Source organism: Salvelinus sp. IW2-2015, linkage group LG32, assembly GCF_002910315.2.
Source record: "Salvelinus sp. IW2-2015 linkage group LG32, ASM291031v2, whole genome shotgun sequence".
Taxonomy (NCBI): domain Eukaryota; kingdom Metazoa; phylum Chordata; class Actinopteri; order Salmoniformes; family Salmonidae; genus Salvelinus; species Salvelinus sp. IW2-2015.
This window is the reverse complement of record NC_036871.1, coordinates 19,508,867-19,527,779: the sequence shown is the minus strand read 5'-3', so window position 1 is coordinate 19,527,779 and position 18,913 is coordinate 19,508,867. Positions and strand designations below refer to the sequence as shown.

The 18,913-nt window shown below is 40.9% G+C and overlaps 1 protein-coding gene across 8 annotated transcripts in view; it reads right to left on the bottom strand.

Annotated features, from left to right (window-relative positions):
* Nucleotides 1–18,913, bottom strand: part of LOC111957288 (astrotactin-1) — a 247,681-nt gene that overhangs the window by 81,402 nt on the left and 147,366 nt on the right. For all 8 annotated transcript variants that reach the window (XM_070436721.1, XM_023978078.2, XM_023978080.2 and 5 more), the window contains exons 15-16: nucleotides 16,454–16,558; nucleotides 12,053–12,241 (exon numbers count right to left, since the gene is read on the bottom strand). In XM_070436721.1, the coding sequence (XP_070292822.1) occupies nucleotides 12,053–12,241; nucleotides 16,454–16,558 (294 nt within the window). The remainder of the gene's footprint in view (nucleotides 1–12,052; nucleotides 12,242–16,453; nucleotides 16,559–18,913) is intronic.

Here is an 18,913-nt window from a genome sequence, read left to right as displayed (position 1 = left end):
TTGCAGGTGTAACATGGAAAACAAAATGTATTTGTCTTGTTATTTCATTACCAGATAATATTGGGAATAAGCCCACTAGTAATTTGTAGTCATTATATCCAGAATAATTAATAGGACGAGTGTTGGATGTTGTGCAATATTCTATCCTGCACAATTGCGCACAGTAAACAATCCGAGGCACAAAACATATGAAAATATGAACTCATTACCTTGATGCTTTCTTTGTTAAATCTAATGAGAACCTGCTGTAAATCAAGCAGACAACAACAGATGATCCACCTCAATTCGCTAGGGATATTAGATCCAACTTATATCCAGGCACAACTGTCTTCACCAGTTTAACGAATGAGACACTAAAATATTCTGGATATTTCCTTGCAAATGCCTTTTTTTCCAGGACTTGGGCTGTTGTTGCATTGCTTGCGCTATCACAACAGCTGTTTGTCTTTCCTGAATCAGATGATGATGTGTGAAAATATCACGGCGTAATTAAACAGCTCGACACCAAATGCACATCCAACAAGTATTATGCACAATTGAAGAACCACGTTAATGGCAGTATCAATATTAGGTTTTAACTATCAAAGTAAGGTGACTCTTTCAGTTAAATGCATTTGAAAAACGGAATGCTTCTATTATTTTGGATTTGTGTGCCATGAAAACTGTTTTCACCATGTAACATAAGGAGACACAAAATGTTACGTAGTTATACTGCATTTCTGAGATCTCTATACAAAAAAACTGTCCAACAGCTACATAGATACAGGATTTTTACAGGGTTCTAAGTTCAATGTCGAATTTAACTCATTAATGCTTAATGTATGACATGGGTGTCAAACTCTGGCCCGCGGGCCAAATTTGGCCCGTGGGGTAATTATATTTGGCCCGCGAGACAATACCAAATTACTACTATGAGCTGGCCCGCCGGTATTATACAGCGCATTCACGCTAATACTACGAATCCCATAATGCTCTGCTGTTGTTTTCGCGCGCCAATCAGGACAGACCCAGAAACGCCCTCTCCTCTGTGACAGTAGTCATAGCAACATAGACGCTACAACTGTCAGCGCGCTATCCCTTCCCAAAAATGGCGAAAGAAAGGCAGAAAACAGGAGCTTTCTGGACAAGTGGGAGGCAGAATATCTGTTTACATATGTAAAAGACAAACCTGTTTGTCTTGTTTGTGGAGTCAACGTGGCTGTAAGTAAGAGAGTACAACATTAGACGACACTATGAAACGAACACCATGACAAATACAAGGACATGGACATGACTCAAAGGAGCCAGAAAGTAGAGGAGATGAAAAGAAGTTTGGTTTCACAATAGAATATGTTTCAAAAAAGCCACATCACAAAGTGAGGCTGCTGTAAAGGCTAGTTATATAGTGGCAGCAGAGATCGCAAAATCAGCCCGGCCCTTTATGAGGGAGAGTTCGTGAAAAAGTGCATGATGAAAGTTTGTGACCTCGTATGCCCAGAGAAAGCAAGCATTTTCAAACGTGAGCCTGAGCGGAACACAGTAGCTGATCGCACATGTGATCTTGCCACCAATCTGTATGACAGCTGATGGAAAAGGGAAAAGATTTCGTTGCGTTCTCCCTCGCTGTGGATGAGAGCTGCGACGCATCTGGAAAAAGTTTATTTTGGTATTTAAATCAGAAGGCTGCAAATAGAAAAGAGGCATACGATTTTTATTAAAATTTTATTTATTTAATAAATGAATGCCATTGATGTGTTTTTTCATTTGAAATTCGATTTTGCATGTCTCCACTATTAAATTATATATTTGTATGGTAATAAGCGATGCTTGTTCCATATTCAATGTTAAAGCAAAACTTGTTTGGGTCCATATTAAAAGGTTCATTTGTTCAATGTTGGCCCGCGACTTTGTTCAGGTTTTACATTTTGGCCCACTGGGTATTTGAGTTTGACACCCCTGATGTATGATATAACGACAACTTACACCACCATACATTCAAGGACAGAAAAATAATGTTTTATGTCACATGATTTTGGACAACTCCTTCAAGAGTTGTCCAAAATCACTAACATTGACAAGAGGTTGAACCTGTTACTTTTATTGATTATATCTATGATGCCCTCCCTTATATCTTAATGTAATGACACAAACAAAAATTGGCAGATTATTATAAATGACTTATCAACAGGTGTAATAAGTTGTCCAGTGTAGGAAATCCTCACTGGTACACTAGTTTATAGAAAGACCCCCAKCTATTGATAAATAATGTACATTAATGGAAGGCATGATGATGACTCTCAAGAGCTTCTCTTGTGAAGATTGGACACCTTGACAGGAGAGGAGGAGAGCTGCTGCTCCTTAAATCTGCTGCTTAAAGTCTAAAGTTTCTCCTCGTTCTTAGGGATCATTTGACAGAGAAGAAATCACAAAGATAAAGCCACATCTCTGTAAATAAACACAGTTAATATCTCTTCATCAATTTAGAATTCAATAAAAGGAGCAAAAGAGACTATGCTATGCCATCTCAAGCCATATATCCCTGGCATAGGCAAACAGTGTGAAGCAGTTTCCCTCTTCCTCTCAATGGCAAAGCATGCAGTGGTCAAATAGGCCTGTAGAGGGCAATTATGCTGCACAACATCGCCAAACAAGGGGGAGGAAACTCAGGCAGGAAAAATGTGTCTCGATTTATCTTGTCTTATATTTTTTGGTAAGCATTTCACCCTGAAAGAAGAGCTATTTTTTTCCTGCCCTCTCCTTCGATTAGAACATTCATTAGGTAGCCCAATTCAGACAGGAGGTACAATGCCCTCATTCATTTTGACATGCAAATCAGCTATGTTCATTATGATCAAATTACTGCAGACTTTCAGTGTGGTGGAAATATGTTAYAAGACAATAGGAAAATTGGACACATTCTGAATCTGCAGCAGTTAAAAAATAATGACGACACGCTGCAATCAGCCATTTCAGTTGTTTCATTTAAACACCAGGCATTACTGAGTAAATGTACAAAGAATTTACAGGATATCTTTATATTTATGACAGTATTTTGAACATGTTTGAATATGTTATATGACTGGCTTCTACTATTTCATATGTATGGCCTGACCTGACAAACTCCATGGTTTTTCTGACAAAACAGGATTAACAGTGGGTGCCTGATACTGTTGCTCCTTCACACACAGAGACGCATAGGAATCACTTCGGCATGCTTGAGCTATGTGAAAATCCACATCACTTCTCATAGAGGGGCTATGTTTGAAGCTTTGCAGTTTGCAGCATTTTGGATCGACCCAGGGTCTGTTTGAGGAAGCAGACACACTTATACCCCTAGGACAGAAAGCTTATACTGTCTTTTATGTCAATTATGGTCAATAATGCAATACGCAAGAAGTAGAATATTATTCCCTATGACTTTGTTGAAGAAGCACAAAAGTGTGTTGGACTCACTGGCACAATTAAAATGAATCCATAAACTTTTATATTAGAGCGTATTTTCAAAGGAATCTCCCAGCTAATGAGATAAGATTCACTATTAAATGGCTCATATATTTGATGCATGACTGTGCTTTAACTGTGCATGACTGTGCTTTAATGCAAAAATTGCTTTAATGCAAAATTGTAATATATGTGAAATCATGTATTTATATCCCACGTCTATCTTTTTGCCTCAAAACACCGAAGGGAGAAATAAATCCATACACGATGAGCAGCTAAACCCACAGCTCATAGATCAGTGTCAGCCAATCAGAGCCCTGGATTGTGTTGATAACACGTTGCTCAAAGTGCTAGTGGCCTTGATGAAAAGCTTCTAGCAGTGCTCTCATCACTCTTCATTTGCTGGGGCACCAGACCAGTTCACTGAAACTAGCTGCTCTCCACACCAAAACACACATGCACGGAAGCAAGCAGGCATACACACAGTTGTACATACACACACACGCATACACACAGTTGTACATACACACACACCATTATCAGTAAACAAGGCATGTCCAAGACATTTCCACATGACTAATATTCCCTCTAAAGATGTATCTACATTTTTGCATTTCTTTGTTCATGGATTTCATGTGCTGCAGAATACTGTACTATATATTATTTGACTTATATTACATGAAGTCCTTCCATGAGATATGACTTCTAATTAAGAGTTAAGTGTAAGAATACCATTCGCAATATGAAAGAGCAAGCATTGATTACCAAAGCAGCAAAAATCTATTACATTATGCAAATGCTGGATTGGAAATGCTGTGAAATTACATTCTAAAACATTTAACTATGACTAGGAAGCAATCAACTATAACCAGCAATTGCCTGGTGAGGGTTGTTTGATATAATGACTACCAATAGGTGCAATACAGCGACGTCAGACAATAACTTTGGCTGCTATTAGATCTAAGCCTATGCTGAAATCCTATTTACAGTGCTCAACACATGTATGCATTTGCATGCAAAGATACAGTATCAAATGTATTGTGTTTGAAATATATACCAGTTGCAAGTGCTGGGGATAATTCAGCGTTTTGGTTATGCCTACATCACTATATTATATGTCCAGGCAATATAATTTCTTCAAGGGGATTTGTTCCTTACAACTGTTACTAAATGCACAAATGACATGCACTTGGATATAAAGTTTCTTATTATAGTTGCTATTTTTCTGTGCAAATTACTTAGTAATCCCGGCTTCTTTGTTTAACGCTTAAGGGATTTGGATTGGTCTGTCATGTGATTGTTCATTAACGATAAAACCTAGTCTAAGGYAGCATCCCAAATGGTACCATATTCCCTACATAGTTCCCTAATTTTGGTTGAACCCTGGCCAAAAGTAGGGCACTATGTAGGGAATATGGTACCATTTGGGATGCTGCCTTAGTCTGATTAATATGCACAACGTTGTCCCATAGCTCCTCATAGCAAAAAGACAATAATAAGTGATGTGCCTTGATCATAATTAAAAGGGACTCAAGCAGTGTGGGAAGATTACAAAGCAATGGATTTACAATTCTGAAGGTGTTGTGAACGTGATGAATTTACCACTAAGACATTCCAGTAGATACTTCTCTCCAACAAGCCTCAGAAAGCTCAGTGGGAATGACATTTATATCACATAGCAACGCAGTGTAAGTTGAGTAAAGCTCTTTAAAACACATGCTATCTTTCAAAAATGAAAGAAACTCTAGCTAGCATTCCCTACAGCCAGACACATGCTTTGACATTTAATCAATTATTAATTAAGTGCAACAACATTGCGTTCTCCAGTTATCTCATATTATTAGGCAAAAGCACTTAGCCTACACACTTTATTCAACATGATTTAGTTCCAAGACTTATAATGAATGTATTCAACAACCAGTCAAATACTTCCATTTTGATTGAGCTGTATAACATTGAAATGGCAAACTTCAATGATTTGGTCAGATGAATTATCCAGCAGCAAAAAGTGTGATACAGCGAAAGAGAGAAAAAAGGAGTCATAAATTCTTAAGTCTAAAGGCCACCAAAAGGCAGCGTGAAGGACACATCTCCTATTTGCTCATCTATGTTAACTCAAAGTCCAGAGGGTGTTGAGAGGTAGTGCCCTTCAGCCGAAGGACAAGCAGAGACACACATTACTCTGAATTACCTCAAGACAGCCAGGGCAGAAATCCTAAACTGATGTCCTATCCAAAACCTCACAACCCCACTCTTCTGCTCTGTATTACTAACAAAAACAACAGAAAAATTGGGGGTTGCCAGAAACTCTCCTGTTGGAATCAACATTTTAAATGAATCGTCAAGGGGATGACCTTGAACACTTCAACTTAAGGTGGAATGTGAAGTTTAACTTCTCTTAAGCCGAGGGTAAAGGCTGACGAAACGGATCATGTTAACTAGGATTAAAACAGACTGGGTTTTGGCAATTACAATACATAATGGATGGGATCTTGTTTTGTGTCTGGGTTTCGATGAGAGTGCAGCAGGGGGGGATTGGAAGGGCCTCTTGGGGTTATGATTCAAACTGGCTGACTCAAAATGGTATTCATATCTTTTAGGCCCCTGCTCTTATGGAGATATTACAGCCTTAGATTGTTTTTCTGCTGAGCAAGGAAATTGTGCCTCACATAGCCTACGCTTGACATTAAACTGTGTTGGTGTGTGTGTGTGTGTGGTTGTGTGTGTGTGTGTGTTGTGTGTGTGTGGTGTGTGTGTGTGTGTGTGTGTGTGTGTGTGTGTGTGTGTGTGTGTGTGTGTGTGTGTGTGTGTGTGTTGTGATGTGGTGTGTGTGTGTGTGTGTGTGCTTATCACATCCATTTACTACTCAGAGGGAAGAGGCTATTCAAGGCTTGTTTTATGCAGCCTTTGGCACTTTTTCAAGCCATCACTTGCTTATCATATTCAACTGTGCACAGTGCAGAATTTCCTTCAAAAAGTACATACATTAAGTTAATCGTCAAAGACTAAGAGCAAGCGCCAGGCTTTGTTTACCCTCTTCTAAGTTTTCTCGCAATGTGCAAGTTATTTATATTTGACAAGTGAGATTAGCCATCTCTTCTTCTGCTACAAACCTTCTGAAGACATCAAGCTCGAAGTCGAAGACATCTGCTTCACGCTCTCTCTAATTGTCTCACCACTGAGCATGAAGCGCACATTCATCACCCTGTCTGCTCTGCAAGATGCCTGCACACCACCTCATACCAACCCCACACTGCACCTGACAGAGAGAGGCCAGAAGAGGTAGGACGGTCTGAGGCCAAAGTTCTCTTTCCACCGTACATGCAGCACTATGCGGAGCACCCATAGCATCCCCTTCTCACCGCTACCCTCCTTCCTGCTCTTGCCTCAGGCTGCAGAGCCTGCAGAGACACCTGGGCCATGCTTAGCCGTTACCCTCTGACCTGCCTGTCAGCCAGAGCATGTGCAGCATGGGGGACCAGGAGAGCAGGAGAAGAGAGAGAAAACATCCTGGATAAATGGTAGATATTCTGTCACCCCTCAGGAAGAAACATGCGGAGGGTTGAGCGTGGAGAGCAGTGCAGGTGGTGCAGTGACAGTCACCTCCCTAATCAGTCAACTCCGTACTGTGTCAACTCCGTACTCTTTCAACTCCATACATTTCACTATTCCTCAACCTCTGATCCTCACACTGTCTGAGTAGACTAATACAGCATTGTTTTAATAGCTGAGTTGCTTTATATTTGGAATAAATAAGGACTGTTTTTCCTGTTTGTTGTCTGTGTTAATCAGAGCCTTGGCTTGACTTTACATAATGACCCTGACACTAGTCTTTGGGTGAAAGCACAGCTTTGAGCCAGACAGCAAGTGATCTAATTCAAAATGACAGAGGTCAGTAGCCTTTTAAAACAGGTGGACCTTGGGTTTAATGGAGGTCATTATTCAGACGTACTGTTGTTGATGTTCAGGTGCTTTCAGGTGTGCTACTTCACTGTCTCCAAGACCTCAGGCCAATGCTAAAATATGTAAAAATGTACAATACTACAGTATGTGGTACTGTGTTTTTTATATGTTTAGTTTCTCATAAGTCGAGGTTCTAGGTTATTTCTCATACAGTAGACAGTGCTTATCTCTAATATATTAATTCAACGTAAACTGTTTCTAATATATTAATTCAACGTAAACTGTTTCTAATATATTAATTCAACGTAAACTGTTTCTAATATATTAATTCAACGTAAACTGTTTCTCATATAAATACAGACGTCAATGTTTGCTACTCTTTTCTTCTCCTGGTAGCCAGTTCCCAGTTCAATATGCCGGCCACAGTGGGTTGATTCCTTTCAGCGCGACTGCGTGTGTAGAGATGGGGAGCAGCTTGGTCGGTGCTATCTGGAATCCTTGGGACGGCCTTACCACATTGAAGTTGAAATGTAAACAATTTTTAAAATAAAGTCCCGTCCTCTGTTTGTTATTTCTTTAAAAATCAAGTCGTATCCACCAGCTGTTTTCTGGCAAGYTAGTTGTTTTTTAAATTTAAATAAGCACTAAGTACTGATAGATAGGATAACATACACCATTACGTGTGTTTTTAAGATGCTGTTCATTCTGTTCATTATATTATATCCATCTAAAATTATATMATTAATCATGAAGATTGAATATGATATCCTTCACTGTTTGAAAAATGCATACTGTTTGAAACTAATGAGCTACGGTTGGCTTGTTATTTATGATCTAATGATAATGTCCTTGTGTTTTGGATTTTCAAGCATTCACACCTACAGGAAGTGAATTCAAAAATGATCATTTCAATACATTATTTACTCAAACAGGCTATAGAGTGTTTATTTAAAGTTCTTTTACATTTTGAATTCGTTTTTAAAATTAAATTTAGCTAAAACCTAATACGAACACCTTGAACAGTTTTTCATGAATGTTTTATCAAAAGATTTCACTCCAAGTGTGTCATTACTTGGCTATAACTTCTCATACATTGCCACATATAAATAAGTCGTATTATGTCTGCTGACAGAACTCCCAAAACATGCAACAATTATTAGCAGACTCACGCCAATATCCAGACGCGCTTTGATATTTGGAGCAAAGGCTAGAACATGGATCACTATAGTCTCCAGTGAGCAGGACTTTTATGGACATTCTGTAACTTTGAAAAAAAAAAAAATGATTTTTAAGAAATCTCTCTTTAGAAGTTAGGCCTAAGTCCCAGGAAACAAAACGTTCATATAGTACCATAGTTCCAGTCTCATAATTTTTCATTCCCTGCTCTAGAAGAACCAACATTGCGCTGTGTAAAGCGAATTCACAAAATAGCGTTTWAAAAAAAACAATGCCTTTTGTATGTAATCGTGTAATAGTGTCTGTAGCAATGTCACAGAGTSAGAAAATGAAGAATAATGGAGTTTTCATGCGGATGGAAAACTCAGTCATTTAAAGCCATCTGTCAGAAGTGGTAACATTCTGTAAATTGTGAGGCAATGTCCTTGGGAAGAAGGCAAAGTGGTCGATTCAACCAAAGGAAACAATGGTGGGGAAGTTACTGGACTGAAACACAGGGGAAAGAGGGGTCATTCATTATCTGGCTTTGTCTTGGTGGGGAAACAACTACAGTTAAAAAATATGGATTGCTGACAGAGTAGGAATTGCACCTGAAATCACTCTTTCATGTGGTTAAAACTGACAGCTTACATTATTTCTACAGAAAAAGGGGTTATGAAAAACTACAGTAACAAATTGCTGGGACTCAATGCATCCGTAGAGTCTATCCATCCGTCAAACCCTCCTTTGAGAGGGACTTTCCATTATTTTAAAAGCGAAAGCGAATGACTTATACATAAAATAAAATGTATCCAAATTACTACATTTCATCTAAATTATGTTGGGGCCGCAGATCCGGGTGCCTTGTGTGAATTYGCCGGCGAGTAGGTAACTGGCCTTTACCCTCCGTCCTATTGGCCAACATGCAATCGCTGGAGAATAACCTGGATGAGCTCCGTTCGAGACTATCCTACCAACGGGACATTAAAACTGTAATATCTTGTGTTTCATTGAGTCGTAGCTGAATGACGACATGGATAATAWACAGTTAGATGTTTTCTCCATGCATCAGCAAGACAGAGCAGCTACTGCCGGTAAGGTGAGGGGTGGTGGTCTGTGTCTATTTGTCAATAACAGCTGGTGCGCAATCTCTAATATTAAGGAAGTCTCAAGGTTTTCCTCACTTGAGGTAGAGTACCCCATGATAAGCTGTAGACCACACTATCTAACAAGAGTTTTTTCATAATTTTTTTCCGTATCAGTCTATTTACCCCATCAAATCGATGCTGGCACTAAGACCGCACTCAACGAGCTGTATAAAGGCCATAAGTAAAGTAGAAAACACTCATTCAGAAGCAGTGCTCCTATTGTCCGGGGACTTTAATGCAGGCAAACCTAAATCCGTTTGACCTCATTTCTACCAGTATGTCACATGTGCAACCAGAGGAAAAAAAACTCTAGACCACCTTTACTCCACACACTCTATCCGCCTGATTTCTGCTTACAAGCAAAAACTAAAGCAGGAAGTACCAGTGACTCGCTCAATACAGAAGTGGTCAGATGACGCGGATCCTAAGCTACAGGACTGTTTTGCTAGCACAGGAGTATACCACCTCAGTCACCGGCTTCATCAATAAGTGCATTGATGATGTCGTCCCCACAGTGACCGTACGTACATATCCCAACCAGAAGCCATGGATTACAGGCAAAATATCCGCACCGGGCTAAAGGCTAGAGCTGCTGCTTTCAAGGAGCGGGACAGTTATCCGGATGCTGATAAGAAATCCCTCTATGCCTCAGATGAACAATCAAATGGGCAAAGCGTCAATACAAGACTAATATTTAATCCTACTACACCGACTCTGACACTCGTCGGATGTGGCAAGGTTTGCAAACTAGTAAGGACTACAAAGGGAAACCCAGTGACTGCGAGCTGCCCAGTGACGCGAGCCTACCAGACGGGTGAAATGCCTTTTATGCTCGCTTCGAGGGAAGCAACACTGAAGCATGTATGAGAGCACCAGCTGTTCTAGCCGATGTGAAAATGTTTCACTGACATTTTCAACCTCTCCCTGACCGAGTCTGTAATACCTACATGTTTCAAGCAGACCACCATAGTTCCTGTGCCCAAGAACACCAAGGTAAACTGCCTAAATGACTACCGCTCCATAGCACTCCCATCTGTAGCTATGAAGTGCTTTCAAAGGCTGCTCATGGGTCACATCAACACCATCATCCCGGAAACCCTAGATCCACTGCAATACCGCCCCAAAAGATCCACAGATTACGGGGGCCCCTCGGGGGTGTCTGCTTAGTCCCTTCCTGTACTCCTTGTTCACCCACGACTGCGTAGTTAAGCACGACTCCAAARTCATTGTTRAGTTTKCTGACGACACAATGGTAGTAGGCCTGATCACCAACAACGATGAGACAGGCTATAAGGAGGAGTTCAGAGAACTGKCCCTGTGGTGCCAGGATAACAACCTCTCCCTCAATGTGATCAAGACAAAGGAGATGACTGTGGACTACAGGAAAAGGAGGGCCGAACACTCCACCATTCACATCGACGGGACTGTAGTGGAGCGGGTCGAGCGCTTCAAGTTCCTTGGTGTCCACATCACCAACAAACTATCATGGTCCAATCACACCAAGACAGTCGTGAAGAGGGCACGACAACACCTATTCCCCCTCAGGAGACTGAAAAGATTTGGCATGGGTCCCCAGACCCTCAAAAAGTTCTACAGCTGCACCATCGAAAGCTTCCTGACTGGTTGCATCACCGCCTGGTATGGCAACTGCTCGCCATCCGACCGTGAAGCGCTACAGATTGTAGTGCGTACAGCCCAGTACATCACTGGGGCCAAGCTTCCTGCCATCCAGGACCTCTATACTAGGCGGTGTCAGATGAAGGCCCAAACATTTATCAACAGTCCTAGACTGTTCTCTCTGCTATCGCAYGGCAAGTGGTACCGGAGCACCAAGTCTAGGTCCAAAAGGCTCTTTAACAGCTTCTACCCCCAAGCCATAAGACTAATAAACAATTAATCAAATGGTTACCCGGACTATTTGCATTGTATTACCAAACTCCCCTTTTGCTTTTACACTGCTGTTACTCGCTGTTTATTATCTATGCATAGTCACTTTACCCCTACCTACATGTACATATTACCTCAATTACTTTGACTAACCTGTACTCCCACACATTGACTATTTTTCGGTACCCCTTGTGTATAGCCTTGTTATTGTTATTTTATTGTGTTACTTTTTTTACTTTAGTTTATTTAGTAAATATTTTCTTAACTCTTATTTTCTTAAAACTGTATTGTTGGTTAAGGGCTTGTAAGTAAGCATTTCATGATTAAGTCTACACCTGTTGTATTCGGCGCATGTGACAAATACAATTTAATTTGATTTGTGCGTTTGCACTGTGTTTAGAAGGCAGAAGGCCTAGCTTTGTCCACTCTCACCCACTCTCACTGTCAAGAACATGTTGGAACATGAACCATCGATGGCTTCCCTCCAGCAGTTCATTAGATATTACAGTACAGTATCTCCAATCAATTAGAGGTCTTACCTTTGCTGATGTCCTGGTACTCCAGCCACAGCTGTCTCTGGACCTGCTTGTTGGGGTACCAGATAGTGCAGGCCTCCTCGAAGCCATACACAGCCTCTTGTACAAAGTGATTACCAAACTCCCTGAGGATGGAGACAAAATCATGGCGGAGGGTGGCACCATCGAGGGAGTGGATGGCAGAGCTGAAARCTGTTAGGAAACACAAAGAGGGAGTTAGCAATGGATAGACTACTGACAAATCCATAGCAACACAGTTCATGCCTTGTGTAAAAAAGATAAATTAATGTTGAAAAGCAATGAAACTATCACACCCTGATCTGTTTCACCTGTCTTTGTGCTCGTCTCCACCCCCCTCCAAGTGTCGCCCATCTTCCCCATTATCCCCAGTGTATTTATACCTGTGTTCTCTGTTTGTCTGTTGCCAATTCGTTTTGTTCGTCAAGCCTACCAGCATTTTCCCCCTTGCTCCTGTCTGTTTCTAGGTCCTGTTTTCTAGTTTTCCCGGTTATGACCATTCTGCCTGACCCTGATACTGCCTGCCGTTCTGCACCTTCTGGACTATGATCTGGATTACTGACCTCTGCCTGCCCTTGACCTGTCGTTTTGCCTGCCCCCTGTTCTAGTAATAAACTTTTGTTACTTCGACACTGTCTGCATCTGGGTCTTCCCAGAAACGTGATAGAAACGGACATAAACCTGACACAGGAAAAAGMAAAAATATTTACATGTATGATACTATTTATTTTTACATTCCATATTCAGAGTAAATCAGTATGTCTATGAAGATAATTGTTTGTTCGTTTTAAGGTCAAAAGTAAGTAAGAAGCACCGGTATTATAGAATACAAGCCAGAAGCATACTATACACTTATGCTACATTTCAATTTAAATTAGAAAATATGTACAGTATGTACTTGTTTGTAGTTTTAGGTAAACATCCTAATGAAAGCTCAAGTTTGTGAAATGATAAGCTATGACTCCCTATGTTGTTGTGACAGTGCACAGACTATGATTAAAGTGCCATGTGTAAACTTGAGGCTTTCTTTAAGTCTTAAATTGAGCCTTCATGAAATCCTCAGAGGGGAGTCATTGTAAAGCATTTACTCTTGCTGGTGTTTTTATATCTTTGGGAAAACACTAAAAAACATGTATAGCTCTTCAACTGTTCCATTATCATTCGAGAGCCCTAGCATTAACATCCTACCACTCACAACATGCTAGTCTTACATTATGAAGCAAAACAGTCCTTCTGAAATATTGTGCTTTGGTATCAGGTGTAAAAATCTCTAATAATAAAGAAGCTGCTGAACTCCTACAAGTAATGACACTGAGGAAATGGAATTCTAAAGGCTGTGGTCATGTTTAAAGGCAGAACACTCTTATCTGAAATGCATTAGTAATGGTACATCTATATATGTAATATTTATGCTATACTCCACATGTGTGGTGAAGTAAACACAAAATGCTTACGGATACATAAATGATAGACACGTTAAACAAAACAAATAATGCAAGTCATGGCATCCAAAAAGAAAACAAACAAATCCCAAAACCATTCAAGCCCAAATAAACTATTCTGCAATACCTTTCTGGCAGTCTGAAARCTCATGACACATTCATATAAAATCTTTTTTTGCATGTTGATGTAGGCCGTTCAGATGCCGAAGCAACACAATATGGTACAAATATAAAAAGGTAGAGGCTGTGGAGCGGACTTTTCTGGACCCCGCTTCCCAGTGGCTGGGGGTCCTGGGGCTTCTGCACATCTCTGGGATTCTCTACTTTGAGCACATGATCTACTCTTAGTGAACCTCCCTTCACATTTYTCACTGTCAATCATGCATTTTACAGGTGAAATGCCCACGCAGTATCTGCATACCAACCAAACTGTATCCTATAACTCAAGACGACCTAAATGCATGTCCCATGAGACTGATTGAGATCAAATGGATGTTGATTAACAGTGTTGTTTTGAATGATGTACAGTGAACACACTTTAGATATGTTGTTTACAACCTGTAGCATAGGCTACGTGTGTTTAGTTTCAATCAAACACATATTTTGCCTGGTGGCGTGCGCTGTTTTGGACAAAAATGCGACATTCGCACAAAAATTACATAAGAAACGCGGTAGTGTTTTTTGTCTTACAGTAACGCTATACTATGAATATAATTCGGTTCTGTTATGTAGAATACTATCATTATGATCTTGCAGAAATTGCAGAAATTGACTCAGTTTTGAATAAATGTTATTAAACAAGCACCATTCACCAGAGTAGCCATGTTCTCTATGAGTGGAGTGGAGGGCGAATACTGGGTGGTAGATGCTTATATTTGTGCTATTTCACACATAACTTTTGGAGAGTGGGGTCACAGCATGGGTCAAGTGCCTTGCTAAAGGAACATCAACAGATTTTTCACCTTGTCAGCTTGGGGATTTAAACTAGCACCTTTCGGTTACTGTCCAAATGCTCTAACCACCCTGTTGCACAAGTGGAGGGTCCTGCACAGAGGCTTTGGGACCTCTAGTTGTCAGGAGGACAGGTCAGAAAGTCGATCCGCAACCACTCCGAAAAATAAATAAATAAAAATGACAAAAAGAAGAGAATCAAGAACTTCAAGAAGCTCTACAGCAAAGTACTGTCAACAGTAGAGTAGAGAGAGCCCTTCTAAGAAGTAGTGCTTCACTAAAAACCTATCCACAATTATCTTATTTTGTGCTGTTTTCATGGCAGGGCCTGTCAAAATATATTTGCTCAGATACAAAGGTATGTGGATGATGACAGCTTATCAGACCATAAAGGGAGGTTGTTCTAAACCACGGCTCCGTGATGCAAATGTGGAATGGCAACTTTAGGCTTCAGGCCTAGTTTCCATTACCAAAATTTCCCTTTTTGCCTCTTAATGCATGTGCCAAATTTTTTCTTGACGTCCACTGTTCAAGTGTGCATGTAACTCACTGCATACAAGATGAATAGAACCCTGCATTAATATAATCCTTGACTAGAACCCTGGTTATAACCATTAATTAATTAATTAATAGAACCATTTCATCGACTACAGCTCAGCATTTAACACCATAGTACCCTCCAAACACGTCATTAAGCTCGAGACCCTGGGTCTCGACCCCACCCTGTGCAACTGGGACCTGGACTTTCTGACGGGCCGCCCCCAGGTGGTGAGGGTAGAAAACAACATCTCCACCCCGCTGATCCTCAACACTGGGGCCCCACAAGGGTGCGTTCTCAGCCCTCTCCTGTACTCCCTGTTCACCCATGACTGTGTGGCCATGCACGCCTCCAACTCAATCATCAAGTTTGCAGAYGACACTACTGTGGTAGGCTTGATTACCAACAACGACGAGACGGCCTACAGGGAGGAGGTGAGGGCCCTCGGAGTGTGGTGTCAGGAAAACAACCTCACACTCAACGTCAACAAAACAAAGGAGATGATTGTGGACTTCAGGAAACAGCAGGGGAAGCACCCCCCTATCCACATCGACGGGACAGTAGTGGAGAAGGTGGAAAGTTTAAGTTCCTCGGCGTACACATCAAGGACAAACTGAAGTAGTCCACCCACACAGACAGCGTGGTGCAGAACCTCAGGAGGCTGAAGAAATTTGGCTTGTCACCTAAAACACTCACAAACTTTTACAGATACACAATTGAGAGCATCCTGTCGGGCTGTATCACCGCCTGGTACGGCAACTGCTCCGCCCTCAATCGCAAGGCTCTCCAGAGGGTAGTGAGGTCTGCACAACGCATCACCGGGGGCAAACTACCTGCCCTCCAAGACACCTACACCACCCGATGTCACAGGAAGGCCAAAAAGATAATCAAGGACAACAACCACCCGAGCCACTGCCTGTTCACCCCGCTATCATCCAGAAGGCGAGGTCAGTACAGGTGCATCAAAGCTGGGACCRGGAGACTGAAAAACAGCTTMTATTTCAAGGCCATCAGACTGTTAAACAGCCATCACTAACATTGAGTGGCTGCTGCCAACATACTGACTCAAATCTCTAGCCACTTTAATAATTAAAAATTGGATGTAATAAATGTATCACTTGTCACTTTAAACAATGCCACTTTATATAATGTTTACATACCCTACATTACTCATCTCATATGTATATACTGTACTTTATACCAACTAATGCATCTTGCCTATGCCATTCAGCCATCACTCATCCATATATTTATATGTACATATTCTTATTCATTCCTTTACACGTGTGTGTATAAGGTAGTTGTTGTGAAATTGTTAGATTAATTGTTAGATATTACTGCATGGTCGGAACTARAAGCACAAGCATTTCGCTACACTCRCATTAAAATCTGCTAACCATGTGTATGTGACCAATACAATTGATTTGATTTGCTTTAAAGATGTGTTATAGTTACCTTGAGAGAGAACCCACTGGTTCAGTTTGACATGGTACAGGACAGACCTCAGCTTCCAATGCTGAATGAGTGGGTACCCAGAGACCTCACTGTAGTTCACCATTCCTGTAAGAGRCACAACATATCACATCACCTATCATTTTCCATTCCAGTTAACAGGGCTTTGATGCAAAGTATGAAAATGGTAGATTAACAAAGAAAGAAACACATGTTAGGTACAGATGACAACTTGCACAGCACATTCACAAGTAGTGCCTCTGTCTTAAGCTACAGACAAATAGTGGGCAGTCGGTGACAGATCGTTAATACACTCTGATGGGTTGGAAAAACACTGATCCACACAAAAGCATGTAATGGTCTCAAGCACTTTGACATAATTACAATACCACCAGAGTGCAGCATAGAGAAAATCTATCACATTCTGCCYGCCTACAATGTCATTACGAAGGAGCTCGACGAAAACCTTCACTGGTTAGTCCCTCAAAAATGTATTTACAGATGCCTTTCTTCTTAGGGTAATGATTGACTTGGTCAGCTTGTTGGGGTTAACAACAAATCATCAATGGCAGGCAAAGCATAACAAATGTAGCTATATGTAAAGGAAAATACATTGGGACGTGGCGACATTCATCATCCAAATCTTTTCTTTAGATGAAATTAAGCATTTCTATTCTACCTCTGGTTACGGTGCAGAGTTAACATCCATCACACATCACCATATGTAGCGTTGGCATGGTGCTAAATCATCAAATCTCCTATGGCAACTGTCAGCAATTCTGAGCTGTGCAAGGAATCACACCCATACATCAATTTAACTTTCCCTTCATGTTCTACACATCTGGAAGATGTCTAAAGACACAGCATATCCTGGGAGCTTTAGGAGCTGCTACATTGTCAGTCAAAACATCTGTGAAACATAAAAGAGAGCATTCAGGATTTCATTGAGTAATGATGGACCTTCCGATTCACAACTGTATGAGGACTTTCTGGGACCGTGTCACAATATATCACCCTAGTAGGCAACTACTAGTTCAGACACCCACCGGAGGACAGACACTGACAGAGTCGTTTTGTTCTACTGAAAGTACTATTCAATGAGAGCTGTAATACTGTATTGGTAATGTGGTATCCTATTGATAATGAGGGATTATTGCCAGATCTTTCCAATTCACGACTGTATGAGGACCTTATGGACTCGTGTCACAATATATCATGCTTCTGAGAGACACTGAAATAGAGACCTTTTGTTTTTAGTAATAGTGAAATGAGAGCTGTGTTGTCCTATTGGTATTGAATGGGTAATGGGGTTTGTGGTCCAATGGAAAGAACACAAATACTGTGTAGAGGATCATTCTCTTTCAGTGTAAATAAGGAGTAATGCAACGTATTTGTAATTTAGCTCGTGAGCCAAGTGAAAATTGCRCCGGTAACAGTTCCTTGTTTCGCAGGGGCTTGACATATTGTATGAACTTGATGAATAAGGCTCTAAATGTGATGTTCACACATTGTCCTCACCTTGAACAACCATCATTTATCCCTTCTTATGGGAAAATGCTCCCCAAACAATACAATTCCTGGTAGTAGACACAGCGCTGCACTGTTCACGTCCCCTTATAAAATGAATAACAAGCCAAAACATATACAGCCCATATTCCTTCTTTTCAAAGGCCTTGTCTCCCTTTACCCCTTGGGTGCTCTGCTCTCATTGTCTGACAGAATGAGTAATATGACTGAACTTCACATCACAAACACAAGTTCAGTCTCTAGTCGTCGCTAGTCATTTTGCCACGATGTGGCGAGCCTCAGGTGGAGTCATTAACATACACTAAAATGAACATAGATTGAAGAGAGAAAAAGATAGACACAAATCAAGGACTAGGAGGCAGAGGAGATCTGAATATCAAACCCTATGTGTGACCACAATGGATCTATGATCTAATATCCTGAGGGCCTTGGATATCTCTGTGCCACCACTGCCAAATCTTATATATATWTTTTTTAAATCTAGAATCTTCTCTCAGGAAGATTCATAGCGACAACCACAGATGGAAGTAATCTTATGGCTCATAGAACCCCATTAACTATGGGACCCCATGTTCCATTTCACTCTTGGATAAGTCGAAGAAGGAATGACTGAGGAAAGAGGTGGAACACTGAGAATTACCTGACACTCCTCTACTAATCTAATGGGAAACTAAATGTGCGTCCCAAATGGCACCCTATTCTCTATATAGTTGAGTGCACCACTTTTGACCAGAGACCTCAGGGTACTATATAGGTATAGGGAATAGGTTGCCATTTGGGACGCATCCTAACTGTAATATAGCAGCGGAGCCCACTCTTCTTCCTGAGGAAACTGATAAAAAATCTCAAGCCTACAGGAGGAACAAAATGTTAGCTTTTGAAAAGATGTATGGGAAYGGCTGTACGTAATGCCTTGATAATCCAACGGCTGTCACG